Below are 19153 nucleotides of genomic sequence, written 5' to 3' on the forward strand. Positions count from 1 at the left end.
CTCTTCTCTTCGCCTGTGTTTGTTAGCTTTTCTGCAATGGTGTATTATTTTCAATGAGAGAAAAAAGCTATTCGTTTTGTAATAGAGACGCTGAAAGCCGTGGCTACTCCGGTATCCACCGAGGAAGGCACTCAGTTTCCTTATCTTTAAAATGAGGGTAAGACCACGGGCCTCACTAGGCAGTGAGGGTTAATAAGTTAATACGTAGGAAGTAAAAGCTGGCGCCTGGTACACAGTAGTCTCCATATTACTGTGTCAGGGCAGTGATGCCGAGGATGAAGCAGCTAATCCCCTGACCTCACCAGGAAAGGCATCAGGACCCCTTCTGCCCAGGCCTGCTCCCCATCGTCCTCTCTCCCCACTTGGTCCACAGCCTTGACTCTTTGGCTTCAGAAAGTCTGAAACAGCCCTACCTGGTTTCTCAGTGGTTAGAGCATTGGCCTGCAGACAGAAGGGTCCCAGATTAGATTCTGGCCAAGAGCATATGCCTGGGTTGTGGGCTCCATCCCCAGTAGGGGGCATGCAAGAGGCAGCCAATCAATGATTCTCTCATCACTGATGTTTCTATCTCTCCCTCTCCCTTCCTCTCTGAAATCAGTAAAAACATTTTTTAAAAGGGAAGTCTGAAACATCCCATTCCAGGACACACAAACATTAAAACTCCAGCAATTTGGCCCTGGTCGGGGAGCTCAGTTGGTTAGAGTGTCGTTCCAATACACCAAGGTTGCGGGTTCGATCCCCGGTCAGGGCATATACAAGAATCAACAACGAATGCATAAATAAGTGGAACAATAAAAATCAATGTTTCTCCCTTTCCTCTCTATCTAAAATCAATTAATTAATTAACTTAAAAAAAATAACCCTAGCAATTTGACCTAAAGTGCAACAAAGAAAACCTCACTTGTCAGAAAAGCCACGGTGCGGCCTGGGGACAACCACTCACGAGCAGCATTCTGACCTCAGAGCCGGTGGCCGAGCCCCTCCATCCGCTGGGTCCCGAGCCCCTCGCAGCAAAGGGGGCCGGGGAGCGCACACGAGCGGCCGGTGTGGCTTTAGAAGGCCCCGTCCCTAGGCCGGCGGCTATTTTTATTTGTTTTGGACAAAGTTGGAGGCCAGTCGCCATTGGCTCTGGAGGGCTGACCTTCGGCTGGCGTTTGGCAAGTGCGGAAGGTGACATATTCCATGGTAACTTTGGAAATGGCTGCAGGTGCAGTCAACTACGCGACAGAGCTGTCAGCCAAGCACCAAACACTGTCAGCTGCCGGGGCACACGACCAGGGCGAACCGCATCGGGAGGGAGGGGACAGCAGTCTCCCGTCACCTGGGATCAGCACGGGGGCCTCTCCCTGAATCCCCACCGCCATCATCTCTTGCTCAGGATGAGGAAGCCGAGGCTCAGAGAGGCCGCTGACCTCAGGTTCCAATGCGACGCCACCTGGCCCTCAGAATCCAATGCTGAGCAGAAAGCTAGCTGAGACCAATGGAAATACCTCTATTGTCTGGACTTTAAACAACAAGCACTGTCCGGCCAGTGTGGCTCAGTGGTTAGCATCCACCCATGAACCAGGAGGTCGCGGTTTGATTCCCGGTCACATGTCCAGGTTGCGGGCTCCAGACTCAGTGGGGGGCGTGCAGGAGGCAGCCAATCAATGATTCTCTCTCATCATTGATGTTTCTATCTCTCCCTCTCCCTTCTTCTCCTTGAAATCAATAAAAACATATTTTTTAAAAAAACAAACAAGCACGTATGGTTGAGAGGTACTCAACTGGGGCCAATTTTGCTCTCCAGGGACACACAGCAATGTCTGCAGGCATGTTCCACTGTCACAACTTGGGAGCTGCTACAGGCATCCAGTGGGCAGAGGTAGAAAGACATCTAGGGGTGTCTTTCAACATCCTGCAAAGCATAGGACAGCCCCCACACAAAGAATGACAGGGCCCCCAAATTCAATAGTCTGCAGTGAGGAACCTGGGAGCCCAGAGCCATCCTCCGGGCTTTGAGTCTAGAATCTGCTACGTATGGCCTGTGTGATCTTGGGAAGGTCACTTTAGTCCTCTGTGTCTCAGTTCCCTCAGAGGATGACAATATTCAACAATATTAACAGCATCTGCCTCATCGAGCGAGCGAGCGTGTGTCCAGGGCTCATGGCCTGCAGTAAAGAGCTTTGCCTCAGGCGCCTCTCTGCAGGGCAGCCATTATGAAAGCCCCAGGATGACCCTGGCCCGGTAGCTCCGTTGGTTAGAGTGTCGTCCTGATAAGCCAAGGTTGCTAGTTCGATCCCCAGTCAGGGCACACACAAGAAGCAACCAATGAAAGGGAGAGAGAGACACAGAGAGAGACAGAGAGAGAGAGGGAGAGGGAGAGACAGAAACATCCATCTCCCAACGGGGAGTCGAACCCACAGCCTGGGTACATGCCACGACTGGGAATTGAACCTGCAACCTTTTTGGTGAATGGGACAATGCTCTAACCAAGCGAGCTACCCGGTCAGGGCTGGTTTTTACATTTTTTTTTTTTTATTGATTTTTTACAGAGAGGAAGGGAGAGAGATAGAGAGTTAGAAACATCGATGAGAGAGAAACATCCATCAGCCGCCTCCTGCACACCCCCCACTGGGGATGTGCCCGCAACCAAGATACATGCCCTTGACCGGAATCGAACCTGGGACCCCTCAGTCTGCAGGCCGACGCTCTATCCACTGAGCCAAACCGGTTTTGGCGGTTTTTACATTTTTTAATGTTTGAGAAAGAACTGTATTTGGGGACACATAAAAATTACATGAAATTCAAATTCCAGCCCTGGCCGGTTTGGCTCAGTGGATAGAGCGTCGGCCTGCGAACTGAAGGGTCCGAGGTTCGATTCCGGTCAAGGGCATGTACCTTGGTTGTGGGCACATCCCCAGTGGGGCGTGTGCAGGAGGCGGCTGATCGATGTTTCTCTCTCATCGATGTTTCTAGCTCTCACTCCCTCTCCCTTCCTCTCTGTAAAAAAAATCAATAAAATATATATATATTTTTAAAAGTACTGATGAAAAAAAAAAAAGTACTGATGCTTGGGACAATTTATTGGACTACTTGGACTACTGTAATTAATCGGCATGCGGGGCGGCGGGGGGGGGGGGGGGTGAGGGGTCGGGGGACACCCAGGCATCATTTAAAAGTCCCCCTGGAGATTCTAATGTACGGACAGAGGTGGGCACCACCGACAGATCCACAACCAGCATTGCCACACAGACTGCTGGCCTTGGCTCTGAGCAGAATTCCCACGGCAGGGATGTCACCCATCGGGGGTCATGGGGCATTGTGGGACTCACTGAAGACCAGATTCTCCCGCCTTCCCCTCCCCAACTTGATTTCATCCCGTTCAGCTCAAGTCTCTCCCAAGAAGCCCTCCTACAACCACTCTGCCCCACATGCATTTCTCCATTCTCCGAACTCCGGCCCTGTTGGCACCGAGAGGGATGCTGGGAAGCATTTGGAATCTTGCCTTCCTACTACTTCTGGCTCCTCCACAGAGGGTCCAGCCTTCGAGACAGGATCCCAACAGCCTCCTGACTCCACAGAACCTCTTTCACAACCCAAGTGTCGTTACGGCTATCAGTTGTGCAAATGTGTATGCTGACCTGGGACAGCGCTTAAGGCCAGCACCTCCCACGGCTTGGCATCAGGCACAGTGCCCGGGTCTAGCGCTGGACAGTCTCAAGAATCCTGGAAAGGCCCATGAGAATTAGCACCGTTGACAGATGAGGAAACTGAGGTTCAGAGGGTGGACGGCATTCGCTCAACATCACACAGCTCAGTGGCAGAGTGGGGCTAATTCCATCTTTTCAGCACCTCTTCAGCTAAGAGAAGTAACCCAATAAAGCATTTTCATATTAGAAATATGGTGACTACATGGCCAAATTTGCAGGGACGATTCCAATTTCTTTTTTTTTTTTTGTCTTCCATCATTTTTTTTTCTTTATTGATTAAGGTATTACATATGTGTCCTTATCCCCCCACTGCCCTCCCCCCCCCCCCCCCGATTCCAATTTCTTACACATTTATTCTTTTGGATTAACGTGGTTTATGAAAGGTATGTTTTTGGATTAAAGTGCACAATTCAATGTGATTCAACACTTGCCTGGCCTAGTGGCTCAGTTGGTTGGAGCATCATCCCGTGCACCAAAAGGTTCCGGGTTCATTTTCTAGTCAGAGCACGTACCAGATTGATGATCCTTGGTCAGGGTGTGTGCAGGAGGCAACTGATGGATGTTTCTCTCTCTCTCTCATCCATCTCCTCCCTCTCTCTCTAAAATCAGCAGACATATCCTTGGGTGAGGATTAAAATAAATAAGTAAAAAATAAATGTGATTCAATACTTATATGTAAAATTTTAAAGTGAATAGCTTTATAGATCAGGGAAAAAAAATGTCTCCTGTGTAGGTCACGTGGCCTGCTCTGGGTGTTTTTACCAAAGGAGTTCATTCGGGGCTCCAAATGTGGAAGAAATGTGACCTCCGCGCTCAACACAAGATTCAGTGCATGAGCAAGATCGCACTGTACTCCCTGCCCCTCTGCAGGCCCTTTGCTCAGACACACCCTCAGCACCCCCAGGAGGGTCCCCTCAAGACAGATGTTAGCCTCCTCTTTGCAAGGACCAAACAGCGACAAGGTCAGCCTCCCTCCTGGCGGCTGACCACGTCTGGGGCACGTCTCTTGCCTTTTCTGAATGCCCATCAAAGGAATTAAACCACCGCGGAGTTCCTTCCAGCTTCAGGAGTCCTCACTCCCTGGCATGCTCATGAGCCACAGTGACTAGTTCTCTACTAAGACCTTTAATCTTCTGACTAGTCCAACATTAGGAAAGGACTCTATTTCTGAAGTGGTCCTCTTAAAGCAGTAGAAACTGGCTGCCTATAGAGAGCCCTTTGGGCAGCAGACTGAGTGTGAATCTTGGTTATGTTCTCTTTGGCACTGAGAGTCTCAGTTTCCTCATCTATAAAATGGGGATGAGCCCTGGCCAGTGTGGCTCCGTTGGTTTGAGGGTCGTCTTGTGCACCAAAAGGTCACTGGTTCGACTCGTGGTCAGGGCACATACCCAGGTTGGAGGTTCGATCCCAGTTGGGGTGGGTGCAGGAAGCAACCGATGTTTCTCTCTCTCTAAAATCAATAAAAACAAACAAAATAAATAAATACAATAAAATAAATAAAAACATATTAAAAATAAAATGGGAATCCAAGCCAGTCTGGATCAGTGGATGGAGCGTCAGCCTGCAGACTGAAGGGTCCCGGGGTTCAATTCCAATTAGGGGCACATGCCTGGGTTGTGGGCTCGATTCCCAGTAGGGGGCATACAGGAGGCATACAAAAACCATCATTGATGGTTTCTATCTCTCTCTCCCTCTTCCTTTCTCTCTGAAGTCAATAAAAATATATTTAAAAACAATAAAAAATAAAAATAAAATGGGGCCGAAACCGGTTTGGCTCAGTGGATAGAGCGTCGGCCTGCGGACTCAAGGGTCCTGGGTTCGATTCCAGTCGAGGGCATGTACCTTGGTTGCGGGCACATCCCCAGTAGAGGGTGTGCAAGAGGCAGCTGATCGATGTTTCTCTCTCATCGATGTTTCTAACTCTCTGTCCCTCTCCCTTCCTCTCTGTAAAAAATCAATAAAATATATTTTTTAAAAAATAATAAAAAAATAAAAATAAAATGGGGATGACAGCAACCACTTAGCGCCCCCTGGTGGTGGTGAAAAGAGGGCATGAGAACACACCTACAAAACGTTGGGTCTGGCAAGTTGAAAGCACATGACGAATGATAGCAATTATCACAGTTGCAGCACATGGGCCTTGAACACATCCAGCTCCCCCACTAGCTCCACGGCAGAGGTCATGTTTTTCAAGCATCTTAAAGGGATAATATGAACCCAGTATAAAGCGTGATGTAGAACAAAGGTTGGCAAATATTTTCTGTAAAGGACAACATGATAAATACTCTAGGACTAGGTGGTACGGCCCAGTCTTTGTCCCTCTACTGAACTCTGCCCTTGAATTTTGAAGGCAGCAGCCATAGGCAATGTATAAACAATGAGCATGGCTGTGTTCCAATAAAACTTTATTTGTAGACACTGAAAGTTAAATTTCAGGTCATTTTTACATCCCCAAATAGTATTCTTCTTTTGATTTTTTTTTTTTTAAACCATGCTTTACTGACAAAACCATACAAAATGGGGCTGCGGCCGCAGTAAGCTGAGCCAGTGGTAGAATACTTAATGTCGAGTGAAAAGGCATCTGTATGCTTGGAGTTCATACATTAAAACATACCTGCCCAGGGAAAAAAAGGCTGTATGGACGGATACACAGCAACTATTAATCAACATGGGGGGAGGGGGGAGGTTGGGTATGGGTGATGTTTGTTCCTCCTTCCTGCTTATCTATAACTGTCTGAATTTTCAACAACAAACGTAGCATCACGTTGGTAATTTTATAAAATGAAGGCAAAAAAAAAAAAAGAAAAGAAAAATCTAGGAGGCGGGGCTAAGAAGCACTCAAGGCACAGACATGCCTACACTAACCTGCTCAGAAAATGACCTTAAATGTGATGCCTACTCAAATGCACGTTGATTCTCCCCGGACCTGACAACCGCGAGGTTTCAAAGAGACCGGCCTTCCACGACCACCCCCTTTATCCAGGCGACGGGGGAGGCAGAGGGGGGACGCGGGGCCCCCGCCGGCCGGTCAACCTTGAGGCACCTGTGCGGTCCCTGCGTGCCCTCCTCCGAACAACAACGTCACCGCCGCCTCCGGCCTCCTCTCCCGCCGCCGCGGCCGGCCAGCGCGTTTGCAAGGCGGGCACAAGTTGGTAAAAAGATAACGGTCATTAAAACGGCAGGCTTACTTACTTACTTTACTTGGCGGTCGGGGAAACAGACCTTGCACTTGGCCGGGCTCATGTTGACCGCCCCGCCGGCCGACCCCACCGGGCGCCTGCCGGGATGCGGAGCATGTGTCGTCCCCTTAGCCCCCTGCAGCCGACCCGGGGTCCGGGGCCCAGCGGGGCGGCCGGGTCGCGGCCGGGAGGCGGAGGGGCGGTCCTAGCGCCTCTGGGGCCGGGTGGGGCGGCAGCCTGCAGGCGGCCGGCTCCGCGCGGCGCTTCCTCCATCCCGGAATGCCTCCTGCGCGCAAGAGTCCGGCCCAGACCCCGCCCTTGGCCCCGCCCCCGAACGGGCCCCGCCTCCCGGGAAGGCCCCGCCCCCGGAACCTCCAATCTGGGAGCCACAGCTGACCTTGGGCTGGGGCGACAGCTGCCGGAGAGAAAAGACGTCTTGGCTAATGGCCTCCCCAGCTCCCCTGACTGCACTAGAAGGAAGAGTCCTAGGATGGCATCCCCCTACAGATTGACAGCTGCAAAAAACTCGCAGTCAATGTGCTTGAAGACACATACAGCAGGGAAGCAATGGAAAATGTGGGTTATCTGAAATGTGACTCAGCTGTCACCACGTGCCTGGGAAAAGCCCTTGTACTCAAGTCAACTTTTGGCTTCCGAGTTCCTGATTTTGCTTATTCTTCCGCCTCTGCTTCCATGGACTTGTTTGCTCCGTGCCCCGCCTCTCCGAAGGGGGCTTTCTAAGTGCATACTTTGAATCATCTGGGTCCCCTTCTGAACTGAGGGCCTCCTGCCCGGCTGGCATGGCTCAGTGGTTGAGCGTCGACCTATGCCCCAGGAGGTCACGGTTCGATTCCCGGTCAGGGCACATGCCCGGGTTGTGGGCTCGATCCCCCAGTGTGGGGCGTGCAGGAAGCAGCCAAACAATGATTCTCTCTCACCATTGATGTTCTCTCTCTGAAATCAATTAATAAAAATATATTGAAAATAAAGTGAGGGCCTCCTAGACCCGGGAGACCCCAGACAACCTGAGCCCTTAAATAAGGCCCTTTAGTGGGTGCTTTTTAGTGCCCTTGTCTCATTGAACCCTGGCAGCAATCCTACCGTTTTTGTTCCCATAATGCAGAGATAAATGTTGCCCAAGGTGACAGCTGGTGACTTGAACCCAGGCAGAATGAATGAATGAATGACTGCTTCTCCAAGTAGTCAGAATAAATAAAAAGAATCCAAAACATTGCCTAGAAAATACTGCAACAATAATTAATGTAGCCTATGTTCATAGCAAACAGAAACAAAAGCAAAAAAATAATGTGTTTGCAAATGATTCCCTTCAAAAAACACAGCCAGGACCACACCTCCAGGAGCACCATCTACACGACCAGCAAAGGCACAGTGACCTCCCCTAGGAGGTGCATTAGCAGCCCTGCCTGAGGGCACGGGTTAGTTGTACTTGAACCGTATAGTAAATAACGTTTCAACAAAAGGTTAAGAAATAGGCCCTGGCAGGGTAGCTCAGTTGGTTAAGAACATCGTCCCGATACACCAAGGTTCCATCCAGGTTTGATCCCTGGTCAGGGCACATACAAGAATCAACCAATTAATTCATAAATAAGTGGGACAACTAATCGATGTTTCTCTCTCTCTCTCTCTCTCTCTCTCTCTCTCTCTCTCTCTCTCTTTCTTTCTCTTCCTCTCCTTTTCCCTCTCCTTTCCTCTCTCTAAAATCAACCAATAAAATAATAATTAAAAAACCCCAAAAGGTTAAAAAATAAATAACACAGGTGAACAAAATTCTCAGTTCTTCAGAGTTTCTTTCTGGCCTTACCTTCAATCCCTCCAAAAAAAAACACACACACACACCTTAAGCTGATTTTTTTAAAACTTTCAAACCAAAACCTAAAAGTATTCACCACCACCACCTGCCCCCCAATGACCCAAATTTAAATGTAACCACCTCAAAATTATGAAAACAATTAAAATCAGGAAATGAAGGTATTTCAGAACACCCTACCCGACCCACAGTCAGTCCGGATCACGCTGGCAAGAACTCTCAGCAGGTTACTTCCATTGCTCTGGATTTTTATTCTCTATGGACAAAACCCCAACACACGCCCTAACACACGGGGCTTTGCCCAGGGCTCTCAAAGAGGGGTTTCACTTAGGTGGCTGGGCTTTGCCTGTCATCAGAGGGATGACGACTTGGGTTTGTCTCTGCTGCGTGATTAGCGAACAGAAGATGAGAAGGAGAGAATAAGAGGCACCCCTATACACACCACCATTATACCGACATCAGTACTTGTGATTTTCTTTTTTCTTTTTTTAATATATTTTATTGATTTTTTACAGAGAGGAGGAGAGAGGGACAGAGAGCCAGAAACTTCGATCAGCTGCCTCCTGCACACCCCCCACTGGGGATGTGCCCGCAACCAAGGTACATGCCCTTGACCGGAATCGAACCCAGGACCCTTCAGTCCGCAGGCCGACGCTCTATCCACTGAGCCAAACCGGTTTCAGCAGTACTTGTGATTGTCAATGAAACGGTTCACACTTGGCTGTGCTTGCAATCTCGTGCTGTACGCCCTTCTCCCCAGACTGATCAGAGGCTAAATTTAAGTTGTTGATATTGCAGAAAGCCCAGATTGGTGACAGCGCGCACACACACACACACACACACACACACACACACACACGCACACAGAAAATGCACATCCAACTGGCTAGCGGCAGGTGCAAAGGCACACTCAATGACTGCCCTCCGGCCTATCCCTGCTCGCTGGGTGACCCTGAGCAAACCTGTTCTCTCCACTTCCTCTTCCGGAAAATCATGGGCATAATATGCACTTTGGTGAAAAAATAAATAAATAAATAATCCCTTTTAATATATGGTGGGGGAAATATTACAGAAAAGTATAGAGCGAACGTGAAAGATTTTTTCTAAAACAGGATGCTGACGCTTAAGGGAAAGGGGGAAAAAATAACATGTTTGGTACTCTGGACCCTGTATTGATAGAATAGCCAACCTCCCCCGGACCTCAACATTCATTCCACAAATAGAACAATGAAAAGACAGGGATCCCCTTGATCCCGGGCTCCCAGAGACTATCTTAGGTGCTAAAGAGTCTTGAAAATGGGGGGTGGAGGGGTGGGAGGGTGAGGTCTGTCTGTCCCTCCCTAAATTAACACATGAATAAATAAATTAAGATAGCCCAAACCGGTTTGGCAGTGGATAGAGCGTCGGCCTGAGGACTGAAGAATCCCAGGTTCAGGTCAAGGGCAGGAGGCAGCTGATCAATGTTTCTCTCTCATCGATGATTCTAGCTCTCTATCCCTCTCCCTTCCTCTCTGCAAAAAGTCAATAAAAATATTTTTAAAAAAATAATAAATTAAGATATCATAGAAAGATCCATTGCATTCCATTTAGAGATACAAATATGTATAGAGAGTTTAAAGTTTTATGAGCTGCTCACTACTCGGCACTGATGAGAAAGGGATGGAGGAGAGGCCTGGGGAGGCGGCTGCGAGCCCACCCCGGATGCTATGGAGGACGGCGGGGGGGGGCGATGCAGGTCTCAGGGGTTCCTTTCCTTTCCGCTGCACCTTCACTCCCTGGCCGGGCTCCTTCCTTCATGTCCACACCCCACAGACCCTCACTGCACTCGCCTTCCCAGGGTCCGAGGTGCGCTTTGCAAATCTCTCAAACTCCCACGTGGAAGTGAGCATTCTGGGAAAAGGCAGAGCCGACCCCCGGCACCTGCGGGCCAGTTTGCATGTTAGCCTGTCTCAGGAACACTTCACCTGCCGTTTCAATCCCTCTACCTCCTCCGCGGACACAGGTTGCCCTACCTTAAAATCACAGTCCTGGCGAACAGCCATGACCACAGGTACGAACTTTGGAAGACGCCCATTCAACGGATGGCAACCGAGGCAGCCTGCGGCCATCCACGCCTGGCACTTCCTCCCGTGTGATCTCCACACACTTCCCAGGGAGACCTGGTCTTACCCTGCTTCGACAGAGAAGGGAATTGCAGCTCAGAGAGGTCATGGGACGGCTCTGAGATTTGAACCCAGATCTGTCTGCCTGCGGGTCCTGGGCCCTTACTATGACACTGTGCTTTGCATTTAATGACAATGAGTGCCCGGTGGGCCCTGCTTTAAGTGCTGTGCTCATAGTAACTCCACGAAGCCTGACTCTGGCCCTGTGAGGTAGGGGCCACTGTGGCCTCATTTGAGAGGACGCTGAGGCACAGAAAGCTGACAGCTCAACCCCAGGTCACATGACGGCCGGCGGAGGAGTCAGCAGGCCGGTCCTCCGTCAGCTGGCCTCCAGCGTGAGTGCTCTTAACCCCTCCACCACTCTCTCCACCTATCAAGGGCAATGTCCTGGGCTCCTGGCCGCTCAGCCCTTCCTGAGCCTGTCCTCCGGAGCGCAGGGGCCAGGTCTCACTGTCTAGGCGTCCACAGTGTCAATCACAGTGCCTGGCACCCACCTGCAGGGCTGCAAAAAGAGCTCCCGAGCCAATGAACGGAGGGGACAAACCTTAGCTACCGCCCTTGACCATTTCATCTCTTGGCTTGTCCTGAACTTGCCTGGAACCCAGACCCTCTGCGGTAATTAGCAAAGGAGAAAGTGGTTATAAATTAACGTGCTTTTTCCAATTTTCCAGCTGCCCTCTTTTCCCCATCTCCCAGCCCCTACCGACCCCTCCACACACAGAGAAACGAAAGCCAAGACTGTTAGAGCCACAGAGGACCTCGGAGCATCCAGTCCGGCCCAGAGAGGGTAGGGGGTGGCCCCAGGATCACACAGCGGAATGGGTGCTTGATCAGTTGTCCCGTCTCCTGCCTCTTCCATTAAGGGAAAGAACAAGTTAGAAGGAGGGAGGAGGTCTTTGCTGGAGCCCAGGTGAGGTGGCAACATCAATACCGGGAGTTTCCAGACCACTTTCTAACCTGCTTCTGCTGAGGGTCTGGGTTCAAGCGGTGCTCTGGGCCGAAGGCGATCTTGCTGGGAGACCTCGGACAGACCCCCGAACCTCTCCAGCCCTCAGCTTCTTATCTAGGAAGTGAGATGACTGGTTGACTCCCCTCCAATACCCTTTTAAAAAATCTTTATTGATGTCAGAGAGGAAGGAGATGGAGAGAGAGACAGAAACATCAATGATGAAAGAAAATTACCGATTGGCCGCCTTCAGCACGCCCCCTGCTGGTTCATAGGTCAAAGCTCAACAACCACTGAGCCATGCGTGTCAGGCCCCTCCAATATCCGTTATGTTTTATTATTAAACACTAGAAGCCCAGTGCACGAAACACAGAAGAAAATGTAAATTATGGATAATCGTACCACATAGAGACAGCGATGATTAATTATTCGGAGACACTCCTTCCCGCCACACGCACACGTTTATTAAACACAAGCGTTTTTTGTGCTTATTATGTGCCAGGGATGTTCTAAGCTAGTGACATACACGTATCCACAGTCCTTTTTCTGAAACTCACGGGGCCTCATGGGCTTCGGAATTGGGGGATTTTTTTTTTAGGAAGGTAACACTTAATGCTTCGCATTTTCACGTTAATATTTCGCCAGCAGAAGACAGGAATATTCACACAAAATGGGATAAAGCCTACAAATAACTACAACTATTCCAGGCAGGTTTGCTGGTAAAGGAGTTCAATGCCAACTCATGAACTTGAGTTTCGTAACTTTGACTCTCAGGACTGAGTTGTGCAATCCCGAACCCGTCCATCCCACTCAGTCCACACATGCGCCCCCCCCCCACAGGGTAGCACTGAGGATGACAAGCTAGCGAGAAGCGGCTTGGAACCTGGCAGCTCACCCCAAGCCCACTGTGCCCTAACCACACTGCTGCTTGTTCAACAAAACGGGCCCACCCTCGTTTCATGGTACGTGAACGTCTATTCTGCCACATCATGCATGTTCTCATCGCCTCTATTTCTGAGGGTTACATGGGAATTCCAATCCTCGGGGACTGTTTCCAAGTGCAAGGCAAGGCCAAGTCCCAAGTCCTGGCCCCAGATGAACCCCAAAGGGAAGAGACTGGGGGGAGGGGGGGAGCGGGGGAGATCTGAACAGACAGCACTAAGTCACTGGGTGGGAAAATGGAAGGGATGGGGGAGAATACCTAACCACATTTAAAAGCAGGAGAAACATTCCAACTTGGAGTTTCACCCAAGAACTAGTCTACTAAGTCACAAGATTTCTACCAAAAGAATTGTATGCATACATTCTACTTCTGCTCAAGAGCCACACGGAAGTGTCTCTTCATTCGTTCATTCATGCACCCACCCATTCTTCTGCCCCATTCATGAGGTGTTCTGCACGCCGCGGGAAACCAGAATTCTGTCTTTGACAAGATGGGGTTGCTTGTTTCATTCATGCATTTGGCAAATATTTATCCAAAGTCTACGGTGAGCTGGCACCAGGCTGGGGAGTGGGGAACGGTGGAGGCCCCTGGCTTCATGGAGCCTGCAGGTGGCAGGTCACAACTCAGGAAACAAACCAAACAAACCAGGGCATTGAAGACGATCTCAAAGAGGGATTAAGGGTTGTGAAGGCAACACATCAGCATGACGGATCAAGAAATGGGGCACGAGCAGTGAAAAAGAAGAATCTCTTTCCCTTTGAGACAGCATGGAGGGACCTGGAGAGTATCCTGCTAAGTGAAATAAGTGAGTGAGAGAAAGACAAGTGTCCCATGATCTCACTCATATGTGGAATCTAAGTAACAAAATAAACTGATGAACGGAGTGGATCCAGAGACATGGAAGCCTGGAACACAGTGGGGAATCTCGGAGAGAAGGCGGAGGAGGGTGGGTGGGTGGGAGGTAATCAACCAAGGACCTTTCATGCATATACACATGGCCCATGGCCACAGACAATGGGGTGGTGAGGGCCTGGGGCGGGGGCGGGCTGGAGGGGGTCAATGGGGGGGAAATCAGGACATACGTAATACTTTCAACAATAAAGAATTATTTTTTAAAAAAAGAAAAGAAACGGGGCACGAGGGGGGAAACTTTAAAAGTGGGAGGGGGACAGGGAAGACCCTTGGAGACAGAGACTCTGACGGGCAAAAGCCGGAGGGGGAGGCAGGACCGGCTACAGAATTTACGAGGCCCACAGCACGATGTGTGGGCCCCTTGTTCAAAAGTTATTAAGAATCTCCAGATGTGAGAGCTGAGCAAGCAGAGCACTCAGCCAAGCGCACAGGGCACGGTGGGACTGCACAGGTCAGGGCCAAGGCGCAGGCCCTGGGGGGTGGGGAGGGAGTCCAGGGCGTGAAGAAGAAAAGAAAGCATTGCCGCCCAGAGGGCACAGCAAGCGCAAAGGCCCAGAAGGAAGCGGCAAGTGTGAGTATTCTGGGATGCGGAGGGCACAGCAGGAAGAAGAAGGCCTCTTTGCAGACCGCTTCAAAGAGCGTCTCTCCAGCCCTGGCCCGGTGGCTCAGTTAGTTGGAGCATCTTCCCAGGCACCGAAAGGTGGCGGGTTCAATTCCCAGTTAGGGCACATACCTAGGTGGCAGGTTCGATCTCCGGTTGGGGCACAAACAGAAGGCAACCCACTGATGTTCTCGCATCGATGTTTCTCTCTCATCTCTCTCTCTGACTCTCCCTTCCACTCTCTTACCCTCAGTGGAAAACATATCCTCGGGGAAGGATTAACAAACACACAAAGTTTTTTGTTTTGTTTTGTTTTGTTTTAAATATATTTTATTGATTTTTTTTACAGAGAGGAAGAGAGAGGGATAGAGAGTTAGAAACATCGATGAGAGAGAAACATCGATCAGCTGCCTCTTGCACACCCCCTACTGGGGAAGTGCCCGCAACCAAGGTACATGCCCTTGACCAGAATCGAACCTGGGACCCTTGAGTCCACAGGCTGACGCTCTATCCACTGAGCCAAACCGGTTTCGGCACACACTAAGTTTTTAATAAAATAAAATCAATGAGCATATCCTCAGGAGAAGATTAAAAAGAAAAGGAAAGGAGCATTCCCCCCCACATATTAAGCACATGCATTTTCCATCCATGGCCTTGCCAGTCTCCCAGCAGTTGGGCTGGCAGGAAGAGAGGAGAGCCAGGTGGGCCACAAGGTGACCTTGGGTGGCATCCAAGAAAACTGCAGGGGCCAGGGAAGACCCCCAGGCCCTGGGATAAACTCTCCAGGCCTTTGCTTTCTGTCTGGGAAATGGGGACGGAGTGAGAGCCCCTGTTCTCGGCTTCCATTTTGCAGAAACCGGGCCCAAAAGGTTCGGAGATTTGCCTGAGGGTGCAGACGATTGAGCAACGGATCAGGAAAAAAAAAACAAACCCACACATTATACTAATGAAGGGAACTTCCTGGAACTAACAGGGACTCTGTTACCACTTCCATCGATGCTCCAGCTGGAGGCAGGCAGGGCGCCAGCCTGCACCCCGAACTCAATGACCCGCATCTGAAAGTGGCCGGAGCCTTTGACCTGGCGGCCCGGGGGAAGGCGTCACCACCCTGTGTAAGAGAAGACCCCAGCAGCGGCGCTCCATAAGCTGCATATCGGGCAGCCCAGTTCTAGAACGTCTCATTCTAGAAAGTCCTGTGGGCCTGCTCAGGTCTAGTTTGAAAGTTGCTTCTTCTAAGACCTCTTCCCTGACCTGCACACACCTTTCTAAAATACGGCCTCTTAATAATCCCCTCTCCTGTACCCTGTTTCCTTCTTGGCATTGGACACACTTGGAAACTATCTTATGGGCTTGTTTATTTGTACACTAGAGGCCCGGTGCATGGAATTCATGCACAGGTAGGGTCCCTAGGCCTGGCCAGCGATCAGGGCCGAACAGGGCCTTCTGGCTGCCCGCAGGGGCCTTACTCCATTCCGTGCCACCCCCTGGTGGTCAGCGCATGTCATAGCAAGCGATAGAACTCCCGATCTCCTGGTCGAACTCCCGCGGGGACACTTTGCACATTAGCCTTTTATATATACAGATTTCCCATCTTCCAGTTAGGATGGACCCTCTTGTTTCCTGCTGGAGCTCTTGTAATTAAGGTATCTTGCCAACCCTCCTACTTAGATATCACTTAGCACCGCCCCCACACACACACTGGACATCCACTTCTACCCTAATCTCTGTGGTTCATCAATTTCAGTGACTTGGTTTAATAAACTGCTTTCCCTAATCGCTGCTGAAATTGCCACACTGAGGGAAAGAACGGGGTTTGGAGGGGAGAGAATGTTTAAGATTACTAGAGAGCTCGCACTATGGGATCTTGGGAAAGGAACTTCCCCTCTCTGGGCCTCGGTTTTGTCATCTGTAAAATGGGGATCCACCGCCAGCCTGGTGTCATTGTTAGAAGAGATAAATGGGTAATTTATATAATCTATAGGTAGAAGGGGGTGGGGAAGCTCCGGCTAAATTCGAGTGGTGGGTGAGGTGGGTGCTAGTGGGCAGAGGACCAGCCCAGGACAGGAGCTGGGGAGGAATCTCATGCTTATTAAGCACCTATTGTGTACCAAACGCTGTGCATACTTTACAAACATCATCCCCTTTAATCCCTTCAACATTTTGCAGGTGAGGGATGCAGGTGGGAGAGGTGAAGTGCCAAGCCCAAGGTCACAGAGTGGGGCAGGGGGGCAGAGCCAGGGTTGAACCAGGTACTCTTTGTACCAGACCCTGAAGCCCTCTCTTCCTTTAACCCTTCCAGAAGCTCAGAATAGTTTCCCCTGGCCCTAGCCGGTTTTACTCAGTGGTTAGAGAGTCGGCCCTCGGACTGAAGGGTCCTGGGTTCGATTCCGGTCAAGGGCACGTACCTTGGTTGCAGGCTTGATCCCCAGCTCAGGTCAGGGCGTGTGCAGGAGGCAACCCATCGATGTGTCTCTCTCACATCGATGTTTCTCTCTCTGTGTCTCTTCTCCTTCCTTCCACTCTCTCTAAAAAAAAAAAATCAATGGAAAAAATATCCTCGGGTGATGATTAACCAAAAAAAAAAAAAAAAAGTTTCCCTGGAGATCATCCTCCTAGGGCACACTGGCATTTTCTTTTTTCTCAATCTCTTACTTCAGGAACCAGGGTTAACATTAAGCTCCCTGGGAACGTGGGTCCCTATGGAAGAACCCATGTCCTCACCGAGGTTTCTCTCATTTTGGCAGAGCAGATACCAGAGCTGCTTAAAAGAACAGCCAGTAAGAGAGCCTACCCCTCACCCCCCCACCTGGCCTGTGAGGTTCTGGTTGGCGCCTTTTCTACCGGGATCGACTGCGTTCCTTTTGTAATTTGGGAATGGAGGTGGCAAGGCTTGATTAACAAAACAAAATCCTCCAAAACGTCACCACCGGACAACACTGGTTCCAGTATCTGGGATTTGAGTTTCTGCTTTTTCGGCATCCCTGGGGGAAGGCCCGCTTCTCGGTTAAGTAGCTCCCTGCTGAACAGGGAAACTGTCCTGCCCTCCAGGCTCCCGTCATCCCTTGTGGCTTAAGCTCATTTGGCTTAAATTACAACTAGTTACATGCCGAGCCCTCTTCCCCAACTAGGCTGAGATTGCCTAGGAAGCCAGCTTCCTGTTCACACAGCAGGTGTTTAAGAGACGATTTTGAAAGGAAGGAAGGAAGGAAGCAAGCAAGCAGAGAAGGGTAACATCTCCTGCTTTTCACACAGCTACCCTGGAAGCCCTGGCATCCAAGGATGGCTTGACGGAGCGGGGCGGGGGAGGGGAGAAGGTGAAGACCACTCCCTAACGCTGCGCCACCCTCCTGGTTACGAGGACAAAAAGGGCACATTACCTCATCGCGGGCACAAGGGTCTCAGAGTCGCCTGCAGCACGAGCAGCCTCCAGGGTCAGGGCCCCCAGGCCGGCCCTGCTGCCCCTGCGGGAAGATTCTCGGCCCGAGCCAGTCCCCGGGTCCTCGTCGGAGGAGTTGTCGTCGAAGGAGCCCAGGATGAAGTTGGTCATCAGCTGCCTCTTGATGTGCGCCTGCTTCTGGTCCTCTTTGGAGAGGGTTCTGGCTCGGGCCTGCGGCCTGGCCGGCGAGGACAGGCCATTGGTGTCGGGGGCCTCCGGGCCTGGGGTCCTTGTCCCATTGGCTGGGGAGGCATCCCGGGAGGCAAGGGGGCTTTTGGAGGGATTCCTGTGTCGGGGTGGCCTGGAGGTTCTTTGCCGATCAGCATCTTTGGGGCCTTTCTGGAAGGCCGGCTCCGCCTGGTTAGGAGTCTTTGGCAAAGAGCTGCTGTCTCCATTTTTCTGCGGTGGCTCCTCGGAGCTGTTGGGCGCTGGAAAGGGGTCCTGGCTTGGGATGAAGCTCGCCTCCGATTTATTCTTGGTGACTGGCTTGGAGTCTGTCATTTTCTCCCAGATTTTTAACCAGGAAAAGGTCAGGCAGGAGATAATCAGACAACACAGGAAAAGCAGCAGGGTCATTCAGAAAACCTGCAAGGAGAAAAGGAGAGATGCTTTAGTATCTATGGCTTTGAGTTATTTCTCTTTTTAAATTTTTAAAAATATATATTTTTAAAATTGATTTGAGAGAGAGAGAGGACAGAAGAAGGGGAGGGAAAGAGAGAAAAACATCCATGTGAGAGAGAAACATCAATCAATTGCCTTCCGCACGTACCCCGACCAGGGATTGAACCTGCCACCTGGGCATGTGCCCTGACCGGGAATTGAACCAGTGACCTTTCGGTGCACAGGACGACGCTCAACCAACTGAGCCACCAGAGAGACCAGAGTGAGTTACGGTATTTCTCTCTTAAAGGAGCGAGTGGGATGAGAGGCAGTCGGGAATCTGTGTATTCAGCCAAGAGAGCCAGAGGAGAGAAGGCAGGGACAGAGTGGAGAAGGGTCCTCCTCGCAGCTCCTGCCCATCACGTGCTTGGTCTTGGGAGCGTTCCTTAGCCCTCTGACTCGGGGTTGCTCGCCTCTAATTTATGTATGCTAACACATGCTCGCCGTGCATCAGAAACATGCATGTGCGAGAGAACTAAATGAGATCACGTACTTTAAAGGACTCTGTGGCGGCATCGTAATATCCAAACAGTTGAAACAATCCAAATGTCCATTAACTGATGAATGGATAAACAAAACGTGGTCCATCCATACAATGGAATATTCTGTAGCCGTAAAAAAAGAACGAAACGCTGATACATAATAAAACACGCATGCATCTTGAAAACGTGCTAAGTAAAAGAAACACCTCATAGCGTATGATTCCAGGTAGATGATGTGCCCACAATAGGCAAATTCAGAGAGACAGAAGATTAGTGGTTGCCTAGGGCTAGTGGGATACGGGTGAGAGCTAC

The 19153-nt window shown here is 50.4% G+C and overlaps 1 protein-coding gene across 3 annotated transcripts in view; it reads right to left on the bottom strand.

The window, feature by feature from the left end:
• ACACB (acetyl-CoA carboxylase beta) overlaps positions 1-19153 on the bottom strand; it is a 91636-nt gene that overhangs the window by 56474 nt on the left and 16009 nt on the right. Inside the window, exon 3 of one of the 3 annotated variants that reach the window (XM_079763014.1) lies at positions 17641-18284. In XM_079763014.1, coding sequence (XP_079619140.1) covers positions 17641-18275 — 635 coding nt within the window. In that variant the 5' untranslated portion in view covers positions 18276-18284. Of the gene's footprint in view, positions 1-6884; positions 7167-17640; positions 18285-19153 lie in introns of those variants that run through there. The other 2 variants (XM_079763015.1, XM_079763016.1) reach the window with 2 other exon arrangements.

Source organism: Cnephaeus nilssonii, assembly GCF_951640355.1.
Source record: "Cnephaeus nilssonii genome assembly, chromosome: 22".
NCBI lineage: Eukaryota > Metazoa > Chordata > Mammalia > Chiroptera > Vespertilionidae > Cnephaeus > Cnephaeus nilssonii.